At 39.1% G+C, this 20,000-nt stretch overlaps 1 protein-coding gene across 1 annotated transcript in view; it reads right to left on the bottom strand.

Annotated features, from left to right (window-relative positions):
* The window catches only part of gad1b (glutamate decarboxylase 1b), a 36,641-nt gene that overhangs the window by 6,176 nt on the left and 10,465 nt on the right, over positions 1-20,000 (bottom strand). The window contains exons 4-12 of the mRNA XM_027143360.2: positions 16,449-16,598; positions 15,576-15,818; positions 11,874-11,964; positions 3,325-3,437; positions 2,830-2,945; positions 2,348-2,427; positions 2,115-2,169; positions 1,665-1,781; positions 652-716 (exon numbers count right to left, since the gene is read on the bottom strand). Coding sequence (XP_026999161.2) covers positions 652-716; positions 1,665-1,781; positions 2,115-2,169; positions 2,348-2,427; positions 2,830-2,945; positions 3,325-3,437; positions 11,874-11,964; positions 15,576-15,818; positions 16,449-16,598 — 1,030 coding nt within the window. The remainder of the gene's footprint in view (positions 1-651; positions 717-1,664; positions 1,782-2,114; positions 2,170-2,347; positions 2,428-2,829; positions 2,946-3,324; positions 3,438-11,873; positions 11,965-15,575; positions 15,819-16,448; positions 16,599-20,000) is intronic.

Here is a 20,000-nt window from a genome sequence, read left to right as displayed (position 1 = left end):
TGTCCCGCAGCCCCGCCCACAATATATGCAAAATCAAAAAACTTTTTACAACATGGACACCAGACATATCGAAACACTGAATGTGGGAATCAATCAATGTCAATCAATGTGGGAAACTTCCTCAAGAGTATTCAGATGATGTCACATGCTTGTCTCCACTTGCCTCCAAATGTTTTGGCACCCTAGCTTTCTGTCCACTTGCCTCCAAACGTAACACTGATCCTTATGTCCACTTGTCTCCAAAAAACACGGCCTTTGCGAATACTTGTTTTGTCAAAGCCAACATCAAAGTTTGTCATGACGAACTTTACAAATCTAGTATTGTTTGAGATTGTGTTGTTATTAATGTTGATCTATGCAAACATTCGATATCTCAATATGGACAAACTCAGTGAAGATCAGTCTGTGGTTGATGTGGTTACGTGCAATTTAATTGCTCTAATCACAAAAAAAAATGTGTATATATATATATATATATATATATATATATATATATATATATATATATATATATATATATATATTCTTTCAAATTTAACACCTCTTTGGAAAATGTTTATATTCCCAATATCTTATGTCCACATTCATTGTCCTTCCACATGTGTACAATCTCATACACGTCATGTGTTCGTTTACAGCGGTGTGTTTTACCTCTCTACGCCATTGAGCTTATGCCGATGCTTCCTCGACATCAGCAGACTGCCACCCCACGCTCCCTAAAATCACACACACACACACACACACACACACACACACACACACACACACACACACACACACACACACACACACACACACACACACACATATCTTGGCTTTCCATATAAAAATGACAAACACACACAATGTCAAATTAAAACTAGTGATTATTAATCATTAATTAGATTATTAACACAATACGTTTAATCTGTTCCTGTCTCACTTCATCATCTTCTACTCTTCAACACTCAAGAGATCAAGTACTGAGATCTGAGATCAATCAAACGATTCATAATGCTTCTTCATCCTCTCTGAATATCGAACACACAGCGATCAGTGATTTTCCATTGACTCGAGATCTAAAAGATCTATAATTCCTTACAGCAACAAGGGGATGAGAGATGAAGAGCTACATTCGAGTGAAAAAAAAAGGAAAATAAAAAAGGCAACTTTTATATATTTAATATATTTAATATTGTACTGTTTATTGTTATTATAATCATTTTTAAACACCACAATGCAATGCATAATATAATAATCATTCAGATTCAAGACAAGTGCTTCATGTTCACATAAAAAAAAAAGAATAAGGAAAAAGTCTGATCTCTGTGACTTTAACCAGAGGTCTGGATGTTGGTGCTGGTGTGATGGTTTGAGTTGCAGAAACATTCAGTGAGCAGAAGATCTACAGCTGAAACACCTTGTTTATGATAGATCAGAGGAGACAAGGAAGTATATAGTGACTTAAATATGCACTTGTTATAACCAGAAAAAGGCTAATTCTGTTAGCTTAGATGCTACCTTCTGAATGCTACCTTCAGCTTAGATCTGTATAGGTATGATTGTGCTGCTGCTGCTGCCATATGATTGGCTGATTAGATGACTGCATGAATGTGCAGGTGTACATGTGTTCCTAATAAAGTGGACATTATCTGGGAAGTTAAGGATGTGTAAAGGACACTTACATCTACATGAAGCCAAATGTTGTATTTCTCACAGATGTCTGCGATGTCGTTGATGGGGTCGAACGCTCCGTACACTGTAGTACCGGCTGTTGCGTTCACAAAGAGTGGAACATAACCCTATATCACACACACACACACACACACACACACACACACACACACACACACACACACACACACACACACACACACACACATAAAATTTACATTAAAGACAGGTGCTGTCCAGTTAAGGCTCCATTTATTGCGTTGGAATGGCATCTGGGAAATGAAGCAAACAAAGCAAGGCTAGTGAACTGCAGTCCATCTGTCAGATGAAGACAGGATCGTCATGGCGCTTTATTGATCCACTGAGCTCCATTAGAGCAGAGGTGAAGCTTACACACTCTCACTCTCACTTTATCTGCTTCAACATCACATTTCTCTGAAACTCTGGACTTCTGCTCTCACCTTCTGTTTGGCGTTGATGATTTTAGCCTCCAGGTCTGCAGGTATGACTCGACCCCTGAAACACATCGAAAAGTAAGAAGTTGCTAAAAAGTAACCAGTTTTATGACAAGGACAGAGAAAGGAGTGGGATTACAGTCAGGATTTACTAAAGGAGTGGGATTACAGTCAGGATTTACTAAAGGAGTGGGATTGTGTTCTGTGTTTTAGACACAGTGATGTGTGACGTTTCTTACCTTTCGTCGGTGCTGAGCAGGATGACGTTTTCTTTACCGAAACCCAGAGCAGCTCCAGCTTTGGCAATCGAATAGTGACTCTACAAACACACACACACCCACATGCGTGAACAAACACACACATACACACACACACCACACACACAAACAGACAGCCAACACACATACAAACACATACACACACACACATACACACACAACCAGACAGCCAAACACACATACATACACACACATGCATGAACACACACATACACACACACACACACACACACACACATGCATGAACACACACACACACACACATATACACACACACACACACACACACATGCATGAACACACACACACACACATATACACACACACACACACACACACACACACACACACACACACACACACACACACACACACACACACAGTAAGTCTACAGTGTATCTGGATGAGATACAGTATAAAGACTGAGACAGTTGATTCCTCACGTGTTCTGATGTAAACAGAATGAGACGCGGTGCAGCCGACATGCCTTTGGTTTTGACCTCGGGGAAATACTTATAGCGGGCGATCATCACACTGTACATGTTCGATATGGCACCACCTGTGTGTAGGAATAAAAATCATCTGAAACTCTGTGAGCGACTGTGAGTGACATCTGACCTCACTGACCAATCAGAATCAAGTGAAAGGTCTATTACAAACTCTATTATTTTTTATCTGATTTTTCTGATTGGTCAGAAAGTGTCGATCGATTACAACAGCACCTTAGACAGCGTTTGCTAACAGCATTAGATTTCATTTCAATGCAAAACAAATAAATAAATCAAACATCATGTCTTGGCTGATAGATGCTCAGGTTTGGGTTAAACTATGTCTTTAATCTGCTTTAATAGTGTCTCTTGGGAGGAAGACGAAGGAGCTGTGATTATTTGCTGCAACATTTTCTTTCCAGAATCCACATTCAGAGAAGGTGACGTTACCCGGCGAGAAAAGTCCGTCTCCTTCTCCGTTCGGCCAGCCGATAATCTCCCTCATCTTCTTCAGCGTCAGCTGCTCCATCAGCACAAACACAGGCGCAATCTCGTAGGTGAACCTAAAAAAAGCCAACGCAAGAAGCAGAGAGTGAATTAGGGTAGAATAAAGCGAGGAAATTTTGATTGACAGAAGAAAAATCTGTCTTGTCACGCATCCGTGCTTCTTTGACTGACTTCTACAAATTGACTGAGCTGCAGTGAAAACCTGCCACCTCCTCCTCCTCCTCCTCCTCCTGCTCCTCCTCCTCCTTCCTCTGTCACATTGATTCTGCTTCATTTCCCCAAAAACCAATGCACAGACCCTTCTAATGTGTTTCATCGACAAACCTAATAACAGACCTCCAGCGATATCATCGATACCTGCGCTAGATTGTGTTTCAGGGCTAATTTCAAAACCCTTATAAAAGCCTGGCGTAATGTGGAATCCCATCCCAGATCAAATATTCGTCTGTGAATGCCGCTAATTAAAAGAGGGCTGTGATGGGATTGATAAGCCCTCCTTTGGATCTGGGCAGGGGGATGGGGTCTTTAATGAAGGGGTCTGATAGGGTGATGATTATCTGTCAGTCTCAATGGAGGAGTTTGGAGCGACAGGAAACAGGCAGGGCACGGCTGTTCGGCTGAGATAAGGGACTCAATCCGTCTCATTCAAAGCAAAGAGACGAACGGCACGTTTCTATGTCACTGAGTGTGTGTGTGTGTGTGAGAGAGAGAGAGAGAGAGAGAGAGAGAGAGAGAGAGAGAGAGTGTTCCAAGCACAAAAGGACAAAAGAGGACATCTGAGAACGTGGCAGAATCACCAGAGGTCTGAGGAGGAAAATGGATGAAGTTCCCATGTAGCACATTTAATAGCTCTCTCTATCTAATGAATGATCAACAGCAGTTCAGTGTGAGGTTTTTGGAGACAATCTGTCTTCGCACTGTAACAAAATGTTCCCACTCAGATCCTCAGCTCCTTCGAGGTACAATCTCAACATTCCATAAAAGCACACCGCTATTCCGTAAGGTCCAATTATATGTCCAATTACCTTAAATAACGTCCTTCTGCAATCATGTCCTCTAAATGTTTTCCACAGACTTAGTGAAAGGAGGTTAAACCTAAATCCAGTTTGTCCCTCTGTGGGAACTCTAACAGACGGGTCTGAGACCTGACGGGTCTGAGTGTTCACATCTCTTTTACAGATTAACACACACACACACACACACACACACACACACACACACACACACACACACACACACACACACACACACACACACACACACACACACACACACACACACACACACACACACACACACACACACACACACACACACACACAAACACAGAGAATTTTGTTTAAACAGAGTTTTGCTATCTGTATTATTTATTAGGATTATAAACAAGGGGAATCATGATAAAGTTACAATGATCTTAGATAGATAGATAGATAGATAGATAGATAGATAGATAGATAGATAGATAGATAGATAGATAGATAGATAGATAGATAGATAGATAGTCTAATATGATCTGATAGTAAACCCAAAAACCAACAAACAAACAAATATAACTAAAAACATTTCTAAAATTGTACATTTTATTAAAATAAAATTTCATTTATTGTTTTACAAATTTACACCCCCCCCCATATTCCAGAGTACTACAGGAGTGAATAAATAATATACATAAAATTCCAGATGTAAACAAAGATTGACAAATTTTAGAGTTAAGCAGATAAACTTGCTCTTTTCATTTTCCACTAACACCGAAGTCCTGAAGTGTTTAAATTAATTTAATAAAAAGATTTTTATTTACTAAAAAGCAATATCATACATTCGTAACCTCTCATCAACACACATGTGGAGCTCACCATATAAATCCAAGAATAATCTGTTACTATAGAAACGGTTCTGAGATTCTGAGCTGTCAACTGTCTGAGATGCTGGTAGAGAAATTTAATCGACATCTTCTGACCAATCAGAATTAAGAATCCAGCAGCACTGTGATGTAAATATCTAATAAACATCATACAAACACCACCAATAAATTTATATTTTAAATAATATAATGTGTGTCTAAGAACATTTAAAAAATGTATCATGCTTTATATCTTTTTTGTTATTCAAATAGTTTCAAATATTTACGTTAAAAATGATCTTTAATTTGTAAATTTCTTTTCAATGTTTGAATTCATTTGATGAGGTTTTTTTTATTACACAAATGAAAAATATATAAATCATAGAAAAAAGATCATTTATAATATAAAAATAGATTTATGGTCAATGGATTTTATATAAACATATGTTTGTATTTCTTTTATTATTATGGTTATTATTATTAATTAATGTGTGAGAGTGCGTGTGCATTGTCTCTAAGTGTGTGTGTGTGTGTGTGTGTGTGTGTGTGTGTGTGTGTGTGTGTGTGTGTGTGTGTGTTTTGGGACATTAGCTGCCAGTCGATACGTGTCAGCTTTGATTATTTCTAATTAATCACAGTGAGTGATGATGATGATGATGATGAAGGCAGAACACACTTTCACCACATTCACATACTGACAAAGCCTCAAGACAAAAGGTGCACCCTTTCACCACACAATGCCTGTGTGTGTGCGTGTGTGTGTGTGTGTGTGTGTGTGTGTGTGTGTGTGTGTGTGTGTGTGTGTGTGTGTGTGTGTGTGTGTGTGTGTGTGTGTGTGTGTGTGTGTGTAAGCATGAAGAGGACTGACTTAAAGAACAAATAACTGAGGTAGCAAATGATGCTTAAATGCTGCAGTGAAGAATTAGATGTAATGGAGCTGAGAACATGTAGCATCATTCCAAATGATCCAGTTCTGCCCAGCGGGGTGCGACATTCTCCACAGAGCAAAAACAACACACACACACACACACACACACACACACACACACACACACACACACACACACTCACACACACACTCACACACACACACTCACACACACTCACTCACACACACACATACACTCACACACACACACACACACTCACACACTCACACACACACACACACACACACACTCACACACTCACACACACACACACACTCACACACACACACACACTCACACACACACTCACACACACATGCATACACACAACACACACACACACACACACACACACACACACACACACACACACACACACACACACACACACACACACACACACACACACACACACACACACACACAACACATACACACACACAAGCTCAGACTGAGGCAGAGAGAAAGAGAGGAGAGACAGTAGTGCCAGATTTTTTTCTCAGTTCAGTTTTTATAGCAAAACAAATTTACCTTCATTTTTAATGAACCTGATTTTTCATCCTTTGCTTGAATCCATTAATAATTAAAAATACTGTATGTGCAAGATCTCCCACTGTGACACTTTATGACCGCATCCGTTTAAAGTCGACTATTATTTCACTTTTAGAGCACATTAACAATTTTTACACTTTTAACAGTCTTTTGTTTGCGTTCAATGTTTACAAGCTACTTTATCATTTTTATCAGGAATTTTATTGTATATAGATGCTTAAAGATGCTTGGGTTATACACATGACAATAAACTTTAATCGTGAAACATTAAACCCAAGATGGAATTATGTTTTAATCCCTTTTAATTCAACAGAGCAGACAAACATGAAGGTGGACTGTGATTTTCTCAACAAAAAAAAGGGACAAAAATGAACTGGCCATAAAATCCCAAACAGTGTCAGTGTCTGTGTCATGTTTGCTTCTTTAGTTTAATGGTTTAGTTTAATTTCCGAGAGACCATTAAATGGACTTTCCTCCTGTTATTGTTGTGTTCATGTTGTTTGGTCTTTGTCATGTCTTTGTCATGTCTCACTCCACAGTGGTGTTAATATAAAGCTCATATAAAAGTAGACACTCAGGACTTTGTCATGTCACAGAAGTATTTCAGTTGTTCCCTAGAATACTGTTGTGATATATTCATATAGATGAATATATATATAAATAAACATTTTTTACACAACTGTCATGACGAGGCGTGGGCACTAGGGGGCGTTTTGGCAGGGATTGTTTATATCTGATCCTTATTCCATTTCTGCCTCTGCACACCGGTACCTTATATCTCGCTAATTACCCTCCCTATTTATACATGGACCCGAGTCCTTGTCTATTGTTACCCGTTTTTATCAAATGCTCATTATTATCTAATGCTGCTTAATGTTGTACCAGCTCAAGATGTGTTCTGAGATATGTGTTTATCTTCAGCCACTAAAATTCTGTGTAAGGTTATCCAACAAAGGCAAAAACACACACTGAAAGTCAACACACTGAAAGCCAACAGAGCCCTGACTTGTTTTAGATCAGACTTATAGCTATAAAATCCTTCATTTGTCTATACTATTTGAAAATGTCCCATAAGTTGATTTGAGCCCCTTTATTTAAACTGATGTCAAATGTTCAGAGCAAAAAAACATGATTATTGAATCCATGGACTGAGAATAATCTATAATCTGATGTTCCTGAGCTGCTGTGAGTCACCCTGACAATCCTGTAACACTCAAACACACTCTACGTGTCCCGGGGGAAATCGGTGTGCATACGTCATACTCCAGTTAATCTACGTCAAGCGTAGTCACTTTCCAGCTTTAGGCGTGAAAGCAGTCTGTGTCCCTGGTGACTAGTAGAAGTGAAGTGTGTGACGTTGGAAACAAAGCAAACAGCACTGCGAGAGTGAAAGTCTCCGATATTAAAATATAAAAGAAAATGGATTTCTTTGCAAATAATTTCTTCCTGGTGTAGCATTTGTATTGTTGTGAAGTTATTGAGCTCCACTGATAACAGATAACAACAAAATACACAAAATACACACATCACTAGCAACCAGAAGGGTTAGATTTGTTTTCCATGCTGTACGATAGATAGCTAATTAAATGATTGTTTCTATCAGATGCACAGAGACACTATCATGGTGACATTTGTTTAGCTACTGTTTGGCATTATATGTGGTTTAGAGGCACAACCTTTGAATAATAAACACTCAGTGAGTGTGTATTAACTTGAGTCAAGAGATTAATCTGTTCAATGAAAGAAGTGAGCAGCAACAATATCTCCAAACCCTCCTGAATTTAGACATACAAAAAAAACAAAACTAAAATGTCCGAGATGAAGTCTTTGTATAAAAAGCTGACTAAGTGACACAATACATCTCTGCAATGCACCTTTTTTCTATCATCTCCTATTTAAATGAAAAAGGTTTATTGAATTGATTGAATTTAAACATTTACACTGGGAACAACATTGGTGTTTAGTAACTTCACTATTCTTGAATCATCACCAAAGTCCACATAAGATTTCACACTGTAACTGGGTTACACGACTATTACTCGCTCCACATCACGTTTTGCTGAGAAATGTCACATTGTTATGTCAAGTTTATGTAATATTATTTCCTTAAAAGTGCCTGAACACATAATTCCTTTGTTTCCCTTTCTATCCAGTGTTTCCCTCTCCTAATCTTCACAGTATATCCTTCTGTACATGGCTGCTTTCTAAATCCAGACAAAAAAAACTCAATAGATTTTTTTCCCACTTGTAAAGGAAACATTAGAAATGTAAGCAACAACCTGTGTGATGACCTTAGGAGTCAGTGGGTCATAGAAGCAGTGGTGGGTCAAATGATTAAGGCTCTGGGGTGTTGATCGGTTGATCTGGGTTCGAGCCTCTGCTCTGCCAATCTGCCACTGTTGGACCCTTGAACAAGGCCCTTAAACCTCTCTGCTCAAGGGGCACTGTATCATGACTGACCCTGTGCTCTGACCCCAACCTCCCAAGTTGGTACTGTATATGTGAAGAAAGAATTTCACTGTGCTGTAATGTAGATGTGATAATAATAAAGATTTTCTCTACTATACTTATTTAATGATTACCTTTATATAGTTAAACGTTATGCTCAATGATATTAATATTTACTCTTGAGCATCTTACTTTAAAAAAAAAGGGCAAATAAAGCCTGATAAACCTATTTTATTTCTTCTCTTTAACTCTAACTTTAATGACGATTCAGTTAAATTCAATTTATTTTGTATAACGCTTTTAACAATGGACATGGTCTCAAAGCTGCTAAACAGAAGGATAGAGACAGAATACAAATGGTAAAGTTTAAAATTCAGTTATTGTATATCTCTAAAATTTATTTTAAATGGCAAGTCTGATGTGACGGTAGTGAGGGAAAAACTCCCTGAGATGATCTGAGGAAGAAACCTTGAGAGGAACCAGACTCAGAAGTGAACCTCATCCTCATTTGGGTGACACTGGACAGGAAATAATGTAAATAATGTAGAGTTAACAGGTCAGAGTCATTTCTGAGTTCTTTATTGACTTAACACTAATTTCTTCCTGATGAAGTCTTCAAATGTTCACTGATGAAGAACTGAGCACAAAAAAAGTTGACCGACGCAACGGAAGTTCAAAGACGATGTGAAGTTTTGGATATCGATCCCAAATTTATACAAGTCAACAATGGATTTGAAAGGTTTTCTTCAACTCTTGAGCTTTCTGACATTTTTAAAGCAGCAGGTAGACTTCTGATTCTTCCCATTTACACTCCACAGCCATAAACCTTGGCCACACTGAACGCACCCCGGATTTTGAACAATACAGTATATAGTGTAACGTGGGAAAGTATTTACGATGTAGTTTTCCATACTTATTAAAATTTAAACTCTAATCACCAAAGATGTTTTGTTTAATCGGAGTATATCTGATCTGTCTGAACTGCAGTGAAGTGTGTGTTTGTGTAGGACTCACGTGTATAAGTGTATTAGGCAGAGTAATTTCCACCACGCCACCGGCCATTGTTCCTGTAATGGCAGTTTAACAAGCCTTTCCTCATCATAAGTGACTTATATAATGGAGTCATGCGTTTATATAAAGAAGGACAGCACTAATGAAGCGGCTCGTTCCTGTGGGAGTGGAAGAGCCACTCTGAGGGACACACTGTATGGAGTTTCCACGGCCCGGAGGGGCGGATACGGGGCGGGAGGGGGCACAGGCTCTCAGACTGAATGGCCTCAGCTGGCACTCGGCTCCTACCAGCCATCATTCACACTCAGTCAATGGGCCGTTAACTAGATTTGGAGCGAGTCCATTCTGAGCTACAGTAACACCATTATATGTAAAAAAAAAAAAAAACCTCGAATGGATTTCCATGGAAAACGCAGAACCTTGTGAAATATCAGAAACTGTTCACTGGCTTTGATACTCTTCACAGCTATTGAGTCTCTCCTCCTGTATGCTGCCTCTTCATCATCTCCCTGCAGATGGAACTCTACTCTCTGTATTATTATTATTATTATTATTATTATTATTATTATTATTATTATTGTTACTATACTGCGCTCTTTGAAATGTCCAGATCGATATGCAATCTAGCGTGCCCCGGGGGTAGCAGCGCTGCCTGCGCTATCAGACCATCACTCGATACGGCACTAACAAATCCAGCACCTCTGGCCACAGAGCAAAATACAATCACTTTACATAACCTCCTGACATCAGACGAAATGTGTGTGAGAACAGGAAGAAAAAGAGGACAGGAAATTTAGGAGGAGGACACAAAAAGATGGGAAAACAGAAACATAAGGAAAGGAAATAGGAGGATGTGAAATAAGAGGAAGAGAAAGGAAATGAGTGGGAAGGTATGGAAAAAGGGGGAAATGACCGGAAATGGAATGAAAGGAAATGAAGGGAAACGGGGGGAAATGAAAGAAATAAAAAAGAAAGGAAATTAAAAGGAAAGGAAAGGAACGGAGAGGTGAGGAGTGGAGAGGAGAGGAGAGGAGAGGAGAGGAGAGGAGAGGAGAGGAGAGGAGAGGAGAGGAGAGGAGAGGAGAGGAGAGGAGAGGAGAGGAGAGGAGAGGTGAGGAGAGGAGAGGAGAGGAGAGGAGAGAAAATGAAAGGAATGGAAATGGGGGAAATGAAAGGAGTAATAAAAAAGGAAATTAAAATGAAAGGTGAAAAGAAGGGTACATGTTAGGAGAGGTGAGGAGCAGAGAGGAAAGGAAAGGAAAGGAAAGGAAAGGAAAGGAAAGGAAAGGAAAGGAAAGGAAAGGAAAGGAAAGAAAAAAAGGAAAGTAAAGAAAAGGAGAGGAGCGGAGAGGAAAGGAAAGAAAAGGTAAGGAAAGGAAAGGAAAGGAAAGGAAAGGAAAGGAAAGGAAAGGAAAGGAAAGGAAAGGAAAGGAAAGGAAAGGAAAAGACAGGAAACAAAAGAAAACAAAACTAAATGAAACAAAAGGAGAGGAAATAAAATGAACGGAAAAAAATGAGGATTTAAAGGATTAAAAAAAGGAAATTAAAATGAAAGGAAAAGAAAAGAAAAGAAAGGAAAGGAAACAATAGAATATTAAATGTGAGAAATAAAGAGAAAAGAAAAGGAGAGGAAAAGAAAAGAAAAGAAAAGAAGGAGATGGAAAAAGGAAAACAGAAAGACATGAAAAAAGAAAGGAAAAGAATTGACTCACATGTTGGTGTTAGCAGTAGAGGTTAACCATTCTCCTGCCAGGCCGATGATGTCCAGACCTGTGGAGAGCTGATTGAAAAATCTCGGGTGACCTGAAAAAAAGACAGAAATAAACCGAACTAAGAACAGGTCCTTACATAGAGCTGAGTGTTTCAGAGTGAATGATCTGTAATATAAATGCAAATGTGGGTCCCATCTACATTCCTGAATATTCACATTATCTCTTGGTCCTAACTGGGAGACAATCAAACATCTCACTTTTCCTCTTAATGGACCAAATTCACCACAGACTTCTTCTACTCTTAAATTACTTTACTATTTAAAACTGATAATGTGCAGTAAAAAAAAGGAAGGAATGAAACTTGCTGGCAAAAAGCAAACAGGATGAGAAGAAATGTCTCAAAAATATAGAATTTGGTTATGAAGGAAAGCAGTGAATGTAAATATGGTGACTTAGTGGTTAGCACATTCGCCTCACACCTCCAGTGTTGGGGGTTCGATTCCCGCCTCCGCCTTGTGTGTGTGGAGTTTGCATGTTCTCCCCGTGCCTCGGAGGTTTCCTCCGGGAACTCCGGTTTCCTCCCCCGGTCCAAAGACATACATGGTAGGTTGATTGCCATCTCTGGTAAATTGTCCATAGTGTGTGTGTGTGTGTGTGTGTGAATGAGAGTGTGTGTGTGCCCTGTGATGGGTTGGCACTCCGTCCAGGGTGTATCCTGCCTCGATGCCCGATGACGCCTGAGATAGGCACAGGCTCCCCATGACCCCAGAAGTTCGGATAAGCGGTAGAAAATGAATGAATGAATGAATGAATAATCATCTCCAGTCACAGTACTATAAGAACACCACTGTAACACTTCCAGTAGTCTCTGTCATGGTTCGACTTGTAATATTTTCATGAAACGCATCTCTACTGTAACTCGGGGACCAGCTGTATATACAGTAGTGACTCTTCGCTACTGACAGTGTGATCTCTACTGTCTTTACTCCCAATGGTAGAGTCATCTAACGCTCCATATTTGCATAAAGTTTCTTTACTTTTCTCAACTTTGTTGCGTCACTGGTGTGGCCACGCCCACATCTAGCCACTGTCACTCATGTCGCCGGCTTTCACTGGAAATGAACATCTCCAGTCACTTTATCACTAAAAGTCTCTGTATGTGAGAACGCAGCATCAGTAAGTATTGACTGCTTTTCTTTTTTATTTTATTATCTTTTTATTCCTTGCTGTTTCTATAGTCACACCAAGAAAGTCTCTCTCTCTCTCTCTCTCTCTCTCTCTCTCTCTCTCTCTCTCTCTTCCTCTCTCTCTCTTCCTCTCTCTCTCCCTCTCTCTCTCCCTTACCATTACCCTTAAATTACCATTAAAATAAAAGTCCATTCAGAAATTTGTTATCTTTCTTTATCTAAATAAATGATACATCCTTTACTTAACAAATCCAGTAATACTTACTCACAGTTAATCGTAATTAAAAAAATCTTTTATATCTTTAGCTCCTATATTTATATATAGTTAATATATGCTTTCTTTCTTTCTTTCTTTCTTTCTTTCTTTCTTTCTTTCTTTCTTTCTTTCTTTCTTTCTTTCTTTCTTTCTTTCTTTGCTTCTTTACTTTTATTTTTATTTAGTTTTTATATACAATTTGTAAAATTTTTAACCTACATTTTATTTTTATTATTATTATTATTATTATTATTATTATTATTATTATTATTATTATTATTATTATTATTATTATTATTATTATTATTATGTTTGCACTACAGATACAAGGCTAATGTGTCTAAATGCAGACTTTGATTTCAATTTGCAATCTAACATCTAGGCACAACTTCCAGTGACACACACACACACACACACACACACACACACACACACACACACACACACACACACACACACACACACACACACACTGAGAATTTAAAGGCTCTTTAGACTCTGTGGACATTAACTGCCAATGTTTATTTGAAATGCTTCTTTTCATTAGAGAATCATTCAGACCTGCTTTAAGCTAGAAGGTAATAACACTAATGAGGTTTGGTCCCCCCCCCCCCCCCCGTCTGTTCTTTTTGTTCAATTACAGAAAATAGAATAAATAAATAAATAAATAAATAAATAAATAAATAAATAAATAAATAAATAAATAAATAAAGTCTGTGTTAGTAAACAATAAATTGGACAGAATTTAAAACAATCCTGAGCTTTTTCTATACATTTTCTAGATCATGAGTGTGAGAGATGTTACTGACACACACACAGCTTTATTATTATTATTATTATTATTATTATTATTATTATTATTATTATTATTATTATTATTATTATTATTATTATTATTATTATTATTATTATTGTTATTATTATTATTATTATTATTATTATTATTATTATTATTATTATTATTATTATTATTATTATTATTATTATTATTATACTCATTATTCTTTTCTTTTTTCATTTTACTTCAAGTTTCAAGTTTCAACAGCAGCCTGGTTTTTATTTGACACCCAAAAATGAGTCTGATTCTTTGTGTTATGATGCTGTCAGGTCAACTCTCACGTCCTCATACCTGCCCCAGTGACATGTCCCAAAACTCTACAACTGTCACACCTGTCTCCCCAACTGTCACACCTGTCTCTCCAACTGTCACACCTGTCTCTCCAACTGTCACACCTGTCTCCCCAACTGTCACACCTGTCTCTCCAACTGTCACACCTGTCTCTCCAACTGTCACACCTGTCTCTCCAACTGTCACACCTGTCTCCCCAACTGTCACACCTGTCTCCCCAACTGTCACACCTGTCTCTCCAACTGTCACACCTGTCTCCCCAACTGTCACGCCTGTCTCTCCAACTGTCACACCTGTCTCCCCAACTGTCACACCTGTCTCTCCAACTGTCACACCTGTCTCTCCAACTGTCACACCTGTCTCCCCAACTGTCACACCTGTCTCTCCAACTGTCACACCTGTCTCCCCAACTGTCACACCTGTCTCTCCAACTGTCACACCTGTCTCTCCAACTGTCACACCTGTCTCTCCAACTGTCACACCTGTCTCTCCAACTGTCACACCTGTCTCTCCAACTGTCACACCTGTCTCCCCAACTGTCACACCTGTCTCTCCAACTGTCACACCTGTCTCTCCAACTGTCACACCTGTCTCTCCAACTGTCACACCTGTCTCCCCACATCACATTTGTCTCCCCACGTGTCACACCTGTCTCTCCAACTGTCACACCTGTCTCCCCACATCACATTTGTCTCCCCACATGTCTCCCCACATGTCACACCTGTCTCACTAACTGTCACACCTGTCTCCCCACATCACATTTGTCTCCTCACATGTCTCCCCATGTGTCACACTTGTCTCTCCAACTGTCACAACTGTCTCCTCACATCACAGTTGTCTCCCCACATGTCTCCCCATGTGTCACACTTGTCTCTCCAACTGTCACAACTGTCTCCCAACTGTTAGACCAGTCTCCCAATCTGTCACACCTGTCTCCCCATGTGTCACACCTGTCTCTGCAACTGTCACACCTGTCTCACCTAAAACATTTCATATTAGATGTCATTTGTTCAGCACATTGTCCATCAAACAGCTTTTTAAACCTAAAGTCTCAGTATGAACACAATATGAAACAGTAATGACACACAGACCCTCAGAACAGGACGCTAGTGTGTGATGTGGGATCATACCTGTGCGAACCCCGTACTTGAGTGTGTCCCTGCAGTCCACAAGGATCTGCTCGAGTGACTCGGGCTGGTCACAGAGCTCCAGGTTGAAACCCTCGATGCCCTCCAGGAGCTGGTGTGGATGGTGGAAGTCCAGAACTTTAGTGGATCTGTCGAAAGTTTTGCGAACGTAATTCGTGAGAATCTCCATGACCTCGAGGAGAAACTGCATCGTCGGCTCTTCACCATTCTTAGCAGGAAGTAAATCTGCAGACAGAAGAAAAGAGGAAGTTCAGGAAATGGTACAAAGGGTATACAGAGTTCTGGTGTGTGTGTGTGTGTGTGTGTGTGTGTGTGCGTGCGTGCGTGCGTGCGTGCGTGCGTGCGTGCGTGCGTGCGTGCGTGTGTTTTTTATTTATCTGAATATTTATTTGTGTGTTAACAACTTATTATTTATTGTATTTACTATGTTTGATTATACTTATACTCGTTTTCTTATGCTTTCCTAAATAAATGTATCCATTTCTTTCTTTCTTTCTTTCTTTCTTTCTTTCTTTCTTTCTTTCTTTCTTTCTTTCTTTCTTTCTTTCTTTCTTTCACAAAAATTTTGTCTTTGACTTCTCAGGTCTAAAAATAAATGCTGCTAAGTTTAGCAGTCTGGATTCTGACCAATCAGAGTCGAGCATTTGTTGTGCTATAAAGATAAATTCGATTGCATATTTAAATAATTTAATAATATATACACAATAATATTGTCTATAATTTAAATGGCATCATTCTTTAATGAGTAAGTCTAGCCTAAGTCTACACCTGATGCATTCTTGTTTGTCATGATGTTTAAACAAGTAAAAATAGTTTAAGTGACTAAATAAGGAGTCGTGATGTTTGAGGTCTTACCCCGAGCGAACAGGTTGGAGAAGTCAGTCTCAGTGTGAGTGAATCGCGATTCCTTCTCCCGGTTCTCCCTGTTGTGGCTCTGCTCTTTCTCTCTGAAGGATCCCACCATCCTGCTTTTCTCCTCCAAGCTGTTGTTCTTCTGCAGAAACCCTGCATCGTTACGAGACGATGAGGAACGGAAGCTACTTAGAAACATATCCAGATCTTTGCTACTGCCTTGTGTGTGTGTTAAATCTCCTGACACATGGCTTTGTGTTTGAGTCACTAACATATAGTTCTACACTTGGTTTCCACCCCCAGCACATTTCCGCCCGAGTGCTCGAGCTGCCTGACCCGAACAGAAAACATGCCATTTAACCAGAGGCACAGAGATCTGATAGGGCTATAGATCTGATACACACTGCTCCACATGACACCGATCTATCAGACAGGCTTTATTGCACTAACTGGTGTGAAGAAGAGAAAAAAGCACAAGCTGGAAGCCAACGTATCTGAGATGTGTCGAAAGCTATTACACCTGAGACAGAGAGCGTGGATCTGGATGTCATTCCTTATAACAAGCTCATAAAACAGAAGAAAGCAAATAAACACGACATTTTGTAAAGATGTGCCATGAATTAATGGCATAATAAAAATTTCCCAATTGCATTGATCTGCTCACTGGGACAGACAAAGGACTTTTATTGATGAATATTATAAAGACTTATAGGCGAAATAAAAAGTAGATTTTTTTAGTTTTGTTTAGTGGTATCAATTGATGGGAATTATTGATGGGGATAATAATAATAATAATAATAATAATAATAATAATAATAATAATAATAATAATAATAATAATAATAATAATAAATATAATAATAATAATAACAATAATAATAATAACAATAATAACAATAATAACAATAATAAGTATTGTTATTATTATTATTATTATTATTATTATTATTATTATTATTATTATTATTATTATTATTATTATTATTATTAGCTGTTAATGATTGAATAAAAATGTTGTCTTTCCAATGTCTTTAATAGGAATAAGATTATACAGCAGATAAAAACTTTCATTTTTATTGGTTTACTGAAAAAGGAATAAATAAATAGTAAATGTGGTCCATAACAAGTCAAGCTTTTATCAAATCTATTGTTATGGATATGACTACTTATTGATTGATTGATTGATTGATTGATTGATTGTCATTGCAAAAGTCTTTAGAGTTGTTTATTAATTTATTTAATAATTGTTTTGTTTGTTTGTTGTTATTTATACAAGTCTCTTGTATTATTTTTGATGGATGCAATTTCAAAATCCAATTTCACTGCTAAGACCTTTAGAAGAATTAATTTATTTGTTTGTTTATTTGCTTGTTTGTTTAATTTAATAGATTTTTTTAACCTGTGTAATTTCTAAGCTATTGTGTCTAATATGATCAGCGTTGACTCAGTTATTTATTAATTCATAATATAATCAGGGAGATGACGTCAGTGAGTGAGGTCATTGTTTCTCGGTATCACTGTAGAGCAGATGAAGAGGTTCATTGTGTTAAAAAGAGCGACTTTTCCCACATGCATTGTTACTGTTCAAATCACTCGCAACACAAAACCTGCGAAGGGTTTGTTCATCTGATGCCCAGGGGACATTAGTGTGCGTGTGTGTGTGTGTGTGTGTGTGTGTGTGTGTGTGTGTGTGTGTGTGTGTGTGTGTGTGTGCGTGTGTGTGTGCGTGCGTGTGTGTACGTGTGTGTGTGTGTGTGTGTGTGTGTGTGTGCTTATGTGTGTGTGCGTGTGTGTGTGTGTGTGTGTGTGTGCGTGCGTGCGCACGTGCGTGCGTGTGTGTGTGTGTGTGTGTGTGTGTGTGTGTGTGTGCGTGTGCGCGCGTGCGCACGTGCGTGCGTGCGTGTGTTTGTGTGTGTGTGTGTGTGTGTGTGCGTGTGTGTGTGTGTGTGTGCGTGTGTGTGTGTGTGTGTGTGTGTGTGTGCGTGCGTGCGTGTGTGTACGTGTGTGTTATCTCACAGAAACAGACAAAGCCAGAAGCAGTGCATCAGCTTTTCATATTCAGGCTGATATCCGAGTAAATTCTGTTTAAATTTATTCCGATTTATTTGGATTTTTGTTTTTTCTAAAACCTAAAATCTAAAACCTGGTAGTAAAATAATCTTCGTCGCTTGCATTAAAACAGTGCAGCCCAAAGATTTGATTTCATTGCAACCATGCTGAATTCACAAACATTTAACATTCAAATTAGAAATTCAAATATCATAAAAACAAATTACCCCTAAAATATATAATCTCCAAAGACTTCATCATGAAATTTCAGCTAACTCCTCCTTTGTCAGTTGGGGATCTGTAAGGGCTGTGAGGGGCTGTTAGGGGCTTGGAAGGGCTGTAGAGGGGATTTTGGTGCTGTTAGGGTGTTATGAAAGGGGCTGTGGTGGTATTTGAGGCAGTTAGATTGCTGTGATGTGGCTGTGGGGGTATTTGGGGCTGTTTGGTGGCTATGAGGGGTCTGTAAGGGGGCTGTGGGGTGTTTGAGACTGTTAACAGCTTATAGAGGGTTATGATAGGCTTCTAGGGGGATGTTTGGGACTGTTAGAGGGCTATGCATGGTTTTTAGGGGGGCTGTTTAGAGGTGTGGGGTGTTTGGGACTGTTAGAGGGCTTGAGAGCTTTAAGGGTGATGTTTGGGTATGTGAGGGTGTTTGGGGCTTTTAGAGGGCTATGCAGGATTATAAGGGGGCTCTTTAGAGGTGTGTGGGGCTGTTAGCGGGCTATGGGGGGCTATGGGGGGCTTTTAGAGGGATGCTTGGGGATGTGGGGTGTGTGGGGCTGTTAGATGGTTATAAGGGGCTTTTGGGGGGATGCTTGGGGATGTGGGGTGTGTGGGGCTGTTAGAGGGTTATAAGGGGCTTTTAGGGGGATGCTTGGGGATGTGGGGTGTGTGGGGCTGTTAGATGCTGTTAGATGCTTAGGGACTATGAGCAGGCTGTGAGGAGGCTGTGAGGGTTGTCAGGGGCTCAGGAGGTGTTAGGAAAGAAACTCATTCCAGTGTTCTGATTGGATTTTAGGAAAATCATCCACAACATCATTTCACCCCAAACAGCTCTGACATCGTAATGAAATTAGTGAGGCTTCTTTGTGCTGTGGGGATTTTGAAAGCTGCATAAATCTTGGAGTAGCACAAGTCAAACTATTGTAATGATTTAGATCATTTACAGTTTCTTTTTTAACGTATAAGACAAACTCTCTCTCTCTCTCTCTCTCTCTCTCTCTCTCTCTCTCTCTCTATCTCTATCTCTATCTCTCTCTCTCTATCTCTCTCTCTGTGCCTGACAATTTCTCGCTTCGTCTCTACCTTCTGATGTCCCAAGTCTTTCTGTCTGTCTCTGTCTATTTGTTTCTCACTCTCTATTCTATGACATCCTCTTTCTGTCTCTCCATCTGTCTGTCTCTCCATCTGTCTGTCTCTCCATCTGTCTGTCTCTCCGTCTGTCTGTCTGTCTGTCTGTCTGTCTTTCTCTCTGCATTAATTGTTCCATTTGCCTTATTATAAATT

This window comes from Tachysurus fulvidraco, chromosome 5, assembly GCF_022655615.1.
Source record: "Tachysurus fulvidraco isolate hzauxx_2018 chromosome 5, HZAU_PFXX_2.0, whole genome shotgun sequence".
Lineage (NCBI taxonomy): Eukaryota > Metazoa > Chordata > Actinopteri > Siluriformes > Bagridae > Tachysurus > Tachysurus fulvidraco.
The sequence above is the reverse complement of the archived record's forward strand: the minus strand, read 5'-3'. Positions and strand labels throughout refer to the sequence as shown.